A 12232-nucleotide genomic window follows, 5' to 3' on the forward strand; every position below is an offset into this window, starting at 1 on the left:
GTTTTAAGGATAAAAAAATTTGTTTTTTTTTATTTTTTTTATTAATTTTTAGTTCGGCCCATAGCAAAGTTTTAAATTAAAAAAATATAGAAAAGACAAGGATTAATGAGAAGAGAGTATTAGGCTAAAAGAGGGGGATTAGGGGTGCCAAGTGTACCCTCAACCCCCTCTTTTAGTTATATTATTACTAGTGTTCAGACCCGTCCAATGGACGAGTAGTCTCAAAATATATTAATCAAAGCTATAAAAAATATTATATAGATATACCAAAATCAACTTGAAAATTTGCTAGCTGAATAGTCACCCCATCGGAATACTCCAAAAATTATCCACCCAAAGAAGAAACATACGATAAAAAACTCCATATAAATATTGATTTCAGTTTACCCCTTTTTTTTCAAATTTAGTTAAATAAAAAATTTACCGTTTCTTATATTCTAAAAGTGTAAACTAAAAAAGTATAATTAATTATTTTTAAATTGGGTTAAAGTGTAAATTGGTGATGAAAAATCAAAAAGTGTAAGTTAAATATTTTAAATTGGGTTAAAGTGTAACTTGATGATGAAAAACCAAAAAGTGTAAATTAATTGTTTTAGGTTGAGGTTAAAGTGTAAATTTGTGATGGAAAACCAAAAAATGTAAATTAATTTAGATTAATATTAAAAAATTAGAGGATTAATAAGGAGAGAGGATTATACTCAAGGAGGTGGATTAGGGGTGCCAAGTGTACCCCCAACCCCCTCTTTTAGTTATATTATAGATAGATTAAGATAATATAATCGTAAAAGTATAGATAATAATCATCACATCAATTTTATTTATTTTTTGAACTTCTACATATACCCATTATTATTCCAAACACATCATCATCATTCGTCAATAACGAAAACAATAATAATAATAATAATAATAATAATAACAATAATAATAACAATAATAATAATAACAGAAACTACAATCATGGTGGGAGGTCTCATTGTTTCGGTAGTGGTTATTATACTTAGGTAGGAGGGAGTGGGAGTCGGGTACTCATCGGGTAGCCCATACCCGATCGGCTACACCATGGAGGGTGTTCGAGTAAGGGTCGGTTAAGGCCCGATCGGGTAGTAATTCGAGTATTGAAACCGAGTTTGGGTAAGAAGTTTTGAACGTTGGAAGCTAGTGGGTCCCCCCCCTAAAATATTTTTTTAATCAACTTTTCTACCTTTTCACCCATAAAAACCTCATTCTTCTTCCAATTTTTACACCACAACTTTCATTTTCACCCAATTTCCATTTACTCCACAACTTCCTTTCAACCAATCACTACAATGGACCTTCGTGATTGTAAAATGGCTATCCAAACTCACCTAAATCACGACTCCAAACACCTCTCAGATGTGAATAATGTCATTCAGGGCGTTTCTGAGAACAAAGCGGCTTACGAAGCCGTAATCAACCGACTTACTGCCCCGGGTTATGCACGTAACATCGCGGAGAATGAGCATCTTGTATATCTTCGACAGAAGATTGACTGGCTGAATCAAGTTATTTTTCAGTTAAACGCCGTTTCTTCAACATTGACCCGGACGCTAGACCACGGGGTATTCTGGCAAGCCAATGTGGGTGGTGGTCAGGATGTACCTTACTACTCTGACCTAGGGAAGGAGTACGTTTCTCCTCTACCAGGCGCGGCCGCCGAGTCTCTTAAGCGCTACCGCTACATTCAACGCAATGACAGTGGCAGCACTGTTGACTCGGATTATTCCGAGGCTTAGTTTAAGTTTTATTTAAGTATTTTAGTTTTATTTAAGTGTTTTAGTTTTATTTAAGTGTTTTTTAGTCGTATTTAATCATTTTCCATATTATGTATTGTGGTTTTTAGTTTAATGAAATTATGTTTTATATTTATATGGTTTTAATTATATGTATTAAAATTAAATGAAAAAGAAAATGAAATTGGGTAAGAATTTGGTATGTATTGCCAGTGATTTGGGTAAAAATTGGGTAAAATTTGGTAGTTGTGAGTTGGAGAGTTTTGATTGGAGGATGAATTGGGTAAGAATTGGGTAACTTTTTTGTACTCCTTCCACCCTTACTACCATAATAGTTAAGTTATTCTCAAGAGACAACAGTAATAGCATCGGTGGTGCTGGCGGTTTACGCCCACTTGTACAGATTATTATTCCAAATACATCCATTGGGTCATGGAAGTACGATGTGTTTATTCGTTTTAGAGGTGAAGATACCCGCAAGACCTTTGTTGACCATCTCTACTCTGCTTTTCAACAACATGGAATCCTTACGTACAAGGATGATGTAACACTTGATCGAGGTGATACCATCAGCCCATCTCTCTTGAAAGCTATAGAAACATCCAAGATTTTGGTGATCATATTTTCTGAAAACTATGCCGACTCTTCATGGTGTTTGGATGAGCTTTCACATATTGTGAAATGCAGGGATAATGAGGCAGGGTAACTTGTATTGCCCATTTTCTATCACGTGGATCCCTCTGATGTCAGGAAACAAAAGGGGAAATACGGAGAAGCATTTGCCAAACATGAACAGTCAGAAAACAGCAAAAGCAAAGTTGAATCTTGGAGAAAAGCACTCGTTGATGCAAGTAATATTGCTGGATGGGAACCCAAACATGTTGCTAATGGGTAATCTTTTCTTCATTAATTGTGTTTGCGTAAAACATATATACATCTGATATATGATTATGAATGTAAAATTATATTTCCAATGTTTAGGCATGAAGCAAGATGTATCCAAGAGATTGTTGGTTCCATTTTAGATAAATTGTCATGATCGGATTCAACAGTTGAGGATGAAAACCTAGTTGGAATGGAATATCGATTGGAGCAGCTAAAATTGCAGCTAAAAATTGGGTTAGGTGGTGTGCGAATGGTTGGGATATGGGGGCTTGGAGGTGGTGGTAAGACCACTCTTGCTACTACTTTTTACAAGAAATTTTCTCTTAATTATGATGGTTGTTGCTTTCTCGAAAATATATGGGAAGAAACCCAAAATCATGGTTTAAAACGTTTGCAAGCAAAAATTCTCTCAACTATTTTTGGCAAAAAAATGCAAGTTGGGAGTGTTGAATTAGGAAAAGACAAGATTAAACAAATGTTATGCAATAGAAAAGTACTGATTATTCTTGATGATGTCGATCATCTTGACCAACTCAAGGCGTTTGCTGGATGTCGTAAATGGTTTGGTGATGGAAGCCGCCTAATAATTACAACTAGGGATCAACATTTGCTGACATTTATAGACGAGACTGAGGTCTCGCCTCTCAGTTTATTGTCACATGAAGAAGCTGTAAGTCTCTTTAACAAGCGTGCATATAATGCGAAAACCCTATACAAGATTATGAAGTGCTTTTGTTGGAAAGATTAGCCCTCGTGTGTACTTTATAAAGTTATTTTATAAACGCAACGGAAGACTGAAAATACAAACATGTATTATTTTTAAAATTTGCACACGATTAATATTTTCGCCAGGATCTAATTACACCATGAAAGTTTTCATAATAGATAGACTAAAAATTATACCTTTCAAGGAGGTAAAATCTTGTGTGAAAAACAATATTCAATAGTATGAATATCTCTACGGTTGATCCACACTAACACCTCAAACAATACCCAAAGGCTGCTAGACCTTAATCACCAAATACCAAAACTAAATAACCAAACTATTTTGGTATTCTTGTCCAAACACCTCCTTTTATACTTGAGTTTGGCCAGGATTTGGAAATCGAATCTTACAAGAAAGATCAAGGAAATTTCATATTAGATTTCATGGTGATTTCCCATATACAACTTGAGGATAACGAATCTTCCAAAGATTTCATATCTTCAAAAATTTGTTTATATTGATGATTTAATATATGTATACAATATACATATATCCGGGTATCTAAGTGTTTATTGTGTGTGACCCCCTAGGCTCCTGTGTAAGCCGCAGTATAATTTTGTGTTATGACATACACACTAATACAACAAACTCCCACTTGTGTATGGCATAACATCTAGTAAATTACAAAGACAATGATTGGTGTCTAGCAACACGTCATTGCCCCCGAAAACACACGAGTGTTTGTTTCAGTCGAAAGAACGATCATTATTAAAAAATAATGATATAATGATTAATTGTCTATTGTCCCTTTATTTCGGATACCATGTTGACATGAGACATGGATCCGGTCATTCTCATTAGTCAACCAAATATGTTTCTCGATATAGAAAAGTTGAATGCGATCACCAAGTTAGATTTGATCAACAATCAATATAGCTTGGACACGGCCGTGTAAATATCCCTTCATTTTCATCGAGGGGCCCAGTGGTATCATACTCTCGTAGAGGAATAAATTCTATCTTGATTTTATGGGTACATCATGCACTTCACATCATACCCAATGATGGCCTTTATAACTACCTTATTTAGGATAACGTTTAACCATATCAAAGCATAACATGTCGTATATTCAGCAACTAACATAAAAATCTCAGGTCTAAGGACATAAAGACATAATCACTTCGAGATTCACTATTTACGTCGATCCATGTAGTGACATCTCGTGATTGGGTCATTCCAATATTCATCAACAATGAATACATGTGAATTTTGGCCTCATCAAGTTAACTATTTACCATCAGTGAATAAAGCCAAAACTTCACATTAGTCTTAATTCATGTTACTCCCATAACATGACCGACTATGAAGATTTTGAGTAATCAACAATTATTCATGGATTAAACATGCTAATATAAAACACAGTAATATAAATGAAAACGACCATACCAAGTATATCAATTCATTAAAATAAAACTGCTTATTATTTTAAAATATCCAAATACTAAATCACAATTGAAAAAGATCAGTAGCATAGCGAAGTCCAATACTACTAGCATGATCATCATGCTTGTTTGGTTACGGCCGAAACCAATAATAACAAAGGGTTTCGGGTTTTGTTTGGTTCGAGTATTTGGGTATTGACAAAGGGTTGTTCGGTTCGTGATCAAGTACTAGCATACATACATTCCAACGTTGTGTGTGCAATCGTAGAGAGGTTTAATTTAAAACTTCTTATAAATGTTTCTTGCTTTATTCTCTCCAATTTAAGGTATACGTTTTCTCTCTTGGTTAATTAATTAACTACATAGATTTTATATTCCACTGCGTGCTTTGTGATTTGATTTCATAATAGTTATATAACCCAACAGTGATATGACTTGAGACGTTAGATATCTAATTGATTGATCATGATACGTGTTATGTGACGTTTATATGTGACGGTTATATGTGACGTTTATGATTGTGACGTATGACGTATATGTATATATATAATATATATATTATGTATTGACGTCACGGTGGATTGACGAATCCACACCCGGTATGATCTTGGCCACTCTATTATGATGTTATACTTGTGACGTATGACGTATATTATATATTATTATTTATTGACGTGGCGGTGGATTGACGAATTCACACCCGGCATGATCATACTCGGGAAAGGGTCTTTGAACCCATATTATGACGTTTATTGTATTGTCTTGTATTGACGTGACGTGATTAGGTATTCTAATCCTCATTTATCGATAACGGTTGATATCCTGACACTTGATTTTTGTCACAAAAACCTACGAACTCACCAACTTTATGTTGACACATTTTAGTACACTTTTCAGGTGAACAGGTGAACCAAAGACGTATTGGATGATTGCTTGATTGTTTGCATACTAGGATTGAACTTAGACTATTCATGGATCTGTGATTCATAGTTCCCGTTTATGGGTTATGCTTAGGATCATTTACCATCTTTTGAACTATTATTTTGTAAACATTTGATGGGTGTGCTCCTTGTGCATTATTCTTGATATTTGTATTGGAATGATTTGTATGGATTGTCTAATCCTTTTAATGCATTTAGACTTGTCTCTACTTAATTTTCATGTCATGCTATGTTTAGTATGTAACCCTCGTGATTCCGCCTTGATAGGGTGTTACAAAAGTAATGAAAAAATATATAATCCTGTGTATGTATGTCAATAACCGAGCTTTTATAGAAACAAACACAAAAAGGCTTGATATTATAGAGATGATACTAACTTATGACATACATGTTCCTCTCCCAAATAAGCTCCAACATCGGATCTTTATCGCTTGCAACATGCCACCAATTATGTAAGACCCAAACTGTTACACTCGCATTGCAATTCCTAGGTGTTACATCGTTAGCATAGTTAAGTTGTCACACTCTTTATCTTATCTTGAATACATGAAAACAGACGTAAACGGAACATTATAATGTAATAACTTATGAACTGAGTAATATGCTTTTACCAAAAGATTACATTTGGAGGATTGGCTTTACGAATAAACCTAGGATTATAATGTAGTAACTTGTAAGCGAAAAGAAGCCAATTGAACAATCTGTTTTCACGAATTATTTGTAAAACAAATTATTAAGTAAACAATAACATGTTTACCTATTATAAAAACAACAATCACCTATTTTTTAACACAAGATAATTATTTTTCATGATATAACTAAACAATGTACATCTTTAGTTATACAATTGATTTTAAGTTTGCATGATACAACCCAATTCAATTAAAAACAGCAATATAATAAAAGAATACGGATAGACCCGATCGATTAACACCATTCTCGATTAAAAAAATAAATAAATAAAATAATCAATTAAAAATATACCATGTAGATGTAAAATCGAGATTGGGAAATAGCAATAGATAAAGAAATGATGTATAAATAAACTAGGGATTAGTTTCCTAGAATGTAACTATCTTTGACCGAATGTCTATAGTAGGAAAAAATTAAAATTGTGTATTGTATGTAAGTAACTTGAAAAAATGTTTATTGTATGTAAGAAAACATACGTGGCAACCATATACAGGTGCCACTTGTCAGATTTTAATTGGTTGAAACGAAATTCTTACATACAATAAACATTATTTCAAAGTTGTTTACATACGATACACACACCTTTAGTTATTTCCTACAATAGACATTTGTTCAAAGTTCTTACATTCGAGGAAACTAATCCCAATAAACTAACCTCATCTTTTGGATTTTTCATAGTGATTGAATAATTTTGATAAAAGTCATCAAAATTAAAACCCCCAGATCTAAAAAATTAAAGGGATTTGAAATTATCTATTGTTATTCATAATTACAGACATTGATCGATTTGAATTAAGAGTTGATTTTTTTCCTTTATAGGTATTGCAATTTAAAAGAAAGCTCATTGAATTGTTAATTAGTGTGGATTTAAAAAAACAAATAAAATGCAAGGTAGTTCAAGTGGCAATTCAAGCTACATGATATAATGGTAGTTGTAGGTTCAAGGCTCGACTTTGACATTTTTTTATTAGGGAAAATATCATATATGCCACTATTAAGCTCTTAAATATCACATTTAGACAATTAATTTTTGAAATATCATAAAAGCCATTATCAAGATTTAAATATATCATAATTATCCAAATAGTTAAATTTAATCAATTTAAAACATTAAAACTCTTAAAATTATTAAATTACATTTATAAATTACAATTATAACCTTTCTCATTTAACCCACAATTATTTAGCCCCATTTTACGATCTACATAACAAATAGGGAATCCCTAATTACATAACGCAGAGATCACAATTCGCGCCTCAAATTCCCGCCCTTTTTCTTCCCTAAATATCGATCAAATAGTTGGATGAATATCTATTTATTTGTCAGAAGCCCTACTCTTGATCATACTAAGCCAGTACCTGTCTTCTCTGAAGATCAATTTTATTTGGTAAGTTATATATATATATATATATATAGTTATGTTGTTGTTAAAGATGGATTCCCAAATTTGATTCATACTACAATTGATAATATTGATACTTTAATTTTGACAAATAATTTCTTTATAGCTACTTTATTTGATGAGATTGTGTTGATATGGTTTTGGTAAAAAAACAGAGACGTCATGTATGCTGTAAGGATGGGTTGATAATTGTACAAACATTTATATGTTTGACTAGGCACATTCATGTTTTTACAGTACTAAATTTTCATGTTTGTTATTATGTCCATTATTGAGTTGAGTTTTTGCATCAACCATGACTGTCAGTCTAGCATTGGTAGATTGTTTTTGATTTTGATTTGAATTTAGAGTAATGTCATTCTTTGTATAAAGGGTAAAATGTCATAAAAAAGAACATTTTTGGCTTGGTTTTATGTGTGTAAAGACACTACAAGATTAACCATTGTACTTTGTATTGTATTGCAGAAAGTTGTAATACCGAATAACATTGAAAATGAATAATGATGTAGATATGGCTGAATCGTATAAGCCAAGATGGGAAAATATGGCCGAATCACCGATAATTGAGTATGTTTTTATGATTTCTTTGAACATCATTTGTTTGTTTATTGCTGATTTATAACACTATTAATGTATAATTCTTATATTCAGGCAAGTACCATCTAAGTATAAGCTCAAACTAAAATATGGAGGCTATTTTAGGCCAGCCAAGAACTCATGTAGGAAAATATATTGTTTTGGCTCTCAAAAATGTATCTGTATTGACACATGCTCATACAACTTGAATCAACTACAAGATGAAATTAGCAGACTTTATATATCCAAGAGCAACCCCGTCTTCTCAACTGTTTTTGTTGACAAGAATGCCACACGACAATCTTTTATTGATCTTATTCCGATGACAACTTCATGGTTATGCTTAGCATGTACGAGAAAGAGAAAGAAGTAACCATTTATGTGACAACAGATAACAGCAGTAGGACAATTGAATTACAAAAGAGGTACATACACTGTTTTTACGTTTAAGGACAACTATATTCAAGTCACTAACAAAGTAATTTTTTTGTACAGTGCTCAGGATAAAGTTGTTGAAACAAATGATGAGGATGAATCAGATTATTGTCCAAGCGAAGAGAGTTATCACAACCATCTTAGTTCTGACGGTGAAGGTGCGATGTTGAATTATGAAGGCGAAACGAACTCATTTAACCAGAAATGTCCAACGATTAAAGTGAACTCTAAGTTTACAAACGCAGTTGCTTTCAAAAGAGCTTTGAACCATCATGCAATCACAAATGAGTACGATTACTTTATAGTGAAAAGTGATCCAACACGCTTCATTGCAAGATGTAGAAACATGGAGTGCGACTGGAGAATACATGCTTCTACCATGCAAGATGAAATTACTTTTGAAGTAAGTATATAACTTTTTTAAAACTTACAGCTTAAATGCTTGTTATGCTAATACAAAAAAAAAAAAAAAACATATTATGTAGGTGAAAACAATGGTAGAAGCTCATTCTTGTACTCGAAGCAACAAAGGCGGTAATAACCGTGCCACACAAGGATGGGTTGCTGGTATAGTTCCAGACAAGTTAAAATGAGATGGGGATGTCACTCCTGCAGAACTTAGGAAATGGATTTTGAAAATTTACAATGTGGATGTACCATATTTGAAAGTCTTTAGAGGGAAGGAACAAGCTTACACTGATATATATGGTAAGTGGGAAGATTCATTCATTAAGATGGATGATTTCAAAGCGGAACTACTAAATAAGAACCTGGGAAGTGTTGTTGAGATTGACTTTGAGAAAAAAGGTGACAAGAAACACTTCAAGAGGTTTTTTATATCATTAGCAGCTTGCTCTAAAGGGTTTCTAGCTGGTTGTCGTCCTTATATTGGTCTTGATGCATGTCATCTTAAAGGGAAGTATAATGGGGTACTAGCTGCTGCCACGGGAATTGATGGTAATAATTCAATATTTCCAATTGCCTATAGTGTGCTTGAATCAGAGAATACTGCATCGTGGACATGGTTCCTTGAGTCGCTAAAAAGAGCAATTGGGACACCAAACGGTCTTGTCATCTCATCTGACATGCAAAAAGGGTTAGAAGTAGCTATTATGCATGTTTATCCTAATGTTGAGCATAGAGAATGCATAAGGCACTTGTATAGCAACTTTAAGAAACATTTTCGTGGTGACTTCTTCTACTCTAACTTCTTCTACTCTAACCTATGGGGTGCTGCATTAACATACCATTCCAGTGAGCATGATAGATTTATGAAACAAATTGCTGGTTTGCGTGAAAATGCGATTACATATCTTACTCAGAACCATAATAAGATATGGAGTCGAAGCAAGTTTGGCACAATATCCAAATGTGATTATATTACCAACAATATCTTTGAGGCATTTAATTCTTGGATAGAAAAACTGCGTTATAAGCCGGTGTTGGATCTCGTTGATTCCATTAGGGAAAAAATGATAAAACGATTTGATAAGAAAAGAAGGATTGTAAAAAAATGGAATGGCACTTTAGTTCCTAAGGCAAAAAGTTATCTCAATCAGATCTCCAAGGCAAGTATATTGATCTATAAGTATTATACTAATTTATACTCTCATCATATACATATATCTCCCCAATGTTTATATTTCTTTCTTTTTTTACTTGTAGAACTTGGGTGAATACAAAGTTTCAAGAACCAGTGATACTCAAGCCGAAGTAACATATAAAACAAAACGTTATGAGGTTAATCTTCTTGAGAGAAAATGCAGTTGTCGGGTGTGGCAAGTTAAAGGTCTCCCTTGTGTACATGCAGCAACTTTGATTGCTTTCACAAGAGATAGTGATTGGGACAAATATGTTGATCCATATTTCTCCATTGAGAAATTTAAGGAAGCATATGCTTTAGATTTTGGTACAATATCTGGGAAAGATCAATGGGTACATATAGATACAGAGGAGAAGATATACCCGCCCATTATTAAACGCCCTCCCGGAAGACTGAAAAAAAACAGAATTGTATCACGAAACGAACCCAAAAGGAGAAGTCATAAGTGTCCGCGATGTGGTCGGTTTGGACACCGTGAAAAGACATGCAATAACGCATCATCTCAAAGTTCTGATCAATATGAAACATCTGAAGCACATAATAATAAAAGGTTACTTCATTTTATGTTTTCTCTATTTACAATAATATATATAAATTTGTGCTTATAAAATGCTATGAACTGTTACTTTATTAGGAGACGAGGAAAGAAGAGGAAAGCTCATGAAAATGGTGCAGATTAAGGGTTGATATGAAAAGGCTCGTGAATAGAGTTAGTCTTCTTTTTAGAAGTAATACACTTCGGTTCTACTCGTATTTTTTTTCCAGATTCACTTTGTTATCTTTGACATTTTTTTGTTGGTTTACATACCAAAACGTTCTGTTTTCTTTGAGATATTCCATTGGTTTAAACGCTTAAACAATGGCTTTAAATAAGTTGCTGCGTAATGTATTTGATTTTGATCATCCATATTAGTGTTGTTAGATGTGGCAAGTTTGAACATCTTCTCAATACTAAGTTTGTTGAGATTTTCCATTAGCATGTCAGAAGGTCCTATATATGACATGTTCTTTTAACACTATCATTCATGTTCTTTTAACTCTGCGTTGTATGTTTTTTTAAGGCTTTGATAAGGGAGGGTTGTTTTTAAGGTTTTGATAAGGGATGATCACTTAAAGCTTAGAGGTGGTCGTGGGGAAAGACACTAAGGATTTCACTTCCTGTGCATAGTGTAATTGGTAGTTAGATAATAAAGGGTATAATTGTAATTTGGAAATGTAATTTAATAATTTTAAGTGTTTTAATGTTTTAAATTAATTAAATTTAACTATTTGGATAATTATGATATATTTAAATCTTAATAATGGCTTTTATGATATTTCAAAAATTAATTGTCTAAATGTGATATTTAAGAACTTAGTAGTGGCATATATGATATTTTCCCTTTTTATTAAAAGACAATTTTGTGATTTATATAGACTTAAATGGACACTCAATGTCAGCAAATAAGTTATTTACGTGGCCATTCAAATGGCGAGACAGTAAAAAAAGTCAAATTTTTTTGAATATGGGGTTTGAAAGTCTCCGGTGTTCAGTTGACTGAATATAAAAAGTTGACTTAAGTCAAACTTTTTGTGTACGCTTTTCTTTTTTACAATCAAATTAATTGATCAAACACACACTGACACACACACACAAAAGACAATCTGCATAAATGAATGTCTCTTCATCTTGGGGGTGAATCATCCTCTTTCTCGATGATTAAATCTACTTCAGGGTAAGAATTTCTCTATTTCAATTTTGGGTTTTTTTTGATTTCAAGTTTAGGATTGTTTTAGATTATGTTTTGTGTAAAG

General features: G+C 33.0%; 3 protein-coding genes across 3 annotated transcripts; all 3 read left to right on the plus strand.

Moving 5' to 3' along the window:
• The first annotated feature begins 1932 nt into the window (after positions 1 to 1932).
• On the plus strand, positions 1933 to 2793 carry LOC122585663 (disease resistance protein RUN1-like). Its single transcript, XM_043757790.1, has 4 exons — positions 1933 to 2037; positions 2158 to 2456; positions 2505 to 2645; positions 2736 to 2793. The coding sequence occupies exons 1-4, from the start codon at positions 1933 to 1935 to the stop codon at positions 2791 to 2793; spliced, it is 603 nt and encodes a 200-aa protein (XP_043613725.1).
• Positions 2794 to 2829: 36 nt separating this feature from the next.
• Positions 2830 to 3387, plus strand: LOC122585676 (disease resistance protein Roq1-like). Its single transcript, XM_043757802.1, has one exon. It carries the CDS (start codon positions 2830 to 2832, stop codon positions 3385 to 3387), a length of 558 nt encoding a protein of 185 aa, XP_043613737.1.
• A 4930-nt stretch (positions 3388 to 8317) lies between these two features.
• Positions 8318 to 11118, plus strand: LOC122585682 (protein FAR-RED ELONGATED HYPOCOTYL 3-like). The gene is made up of 7 exons (XM_043757806.1): positions 8318 to 8391; positions 8476 to 8736; positions 8896 to 9238; positions 9321 to 9402; positions 9505 to 10403; positions 10501 to 10988; positions 11073 to 11118. Exons 1-7 carry the CDS (start codon positions 8318 to 8320, stop codon positions 11116 to 11118), a joined length of 2193 nt encoding a protein of 730 aa, XP_043613741.1.
• Positions 11119 to 12232: the final 1114 nt, after the last annotated feature.

This window comes from Erigeron canadensis, chromosome 1 (assembly GCF_010389155.1).
Source record: "Erigeron canadensis isolate Cc75 chromosome 1, C_canadensis_v1, whole genome shotgun sequence".
Lineage (NCBI taxonomy): Eukaryota > Viridiplantae > Streptophyta > Magnoliopsida > Asterales > Asteraceae > Erigeron > Erigeron canadensis.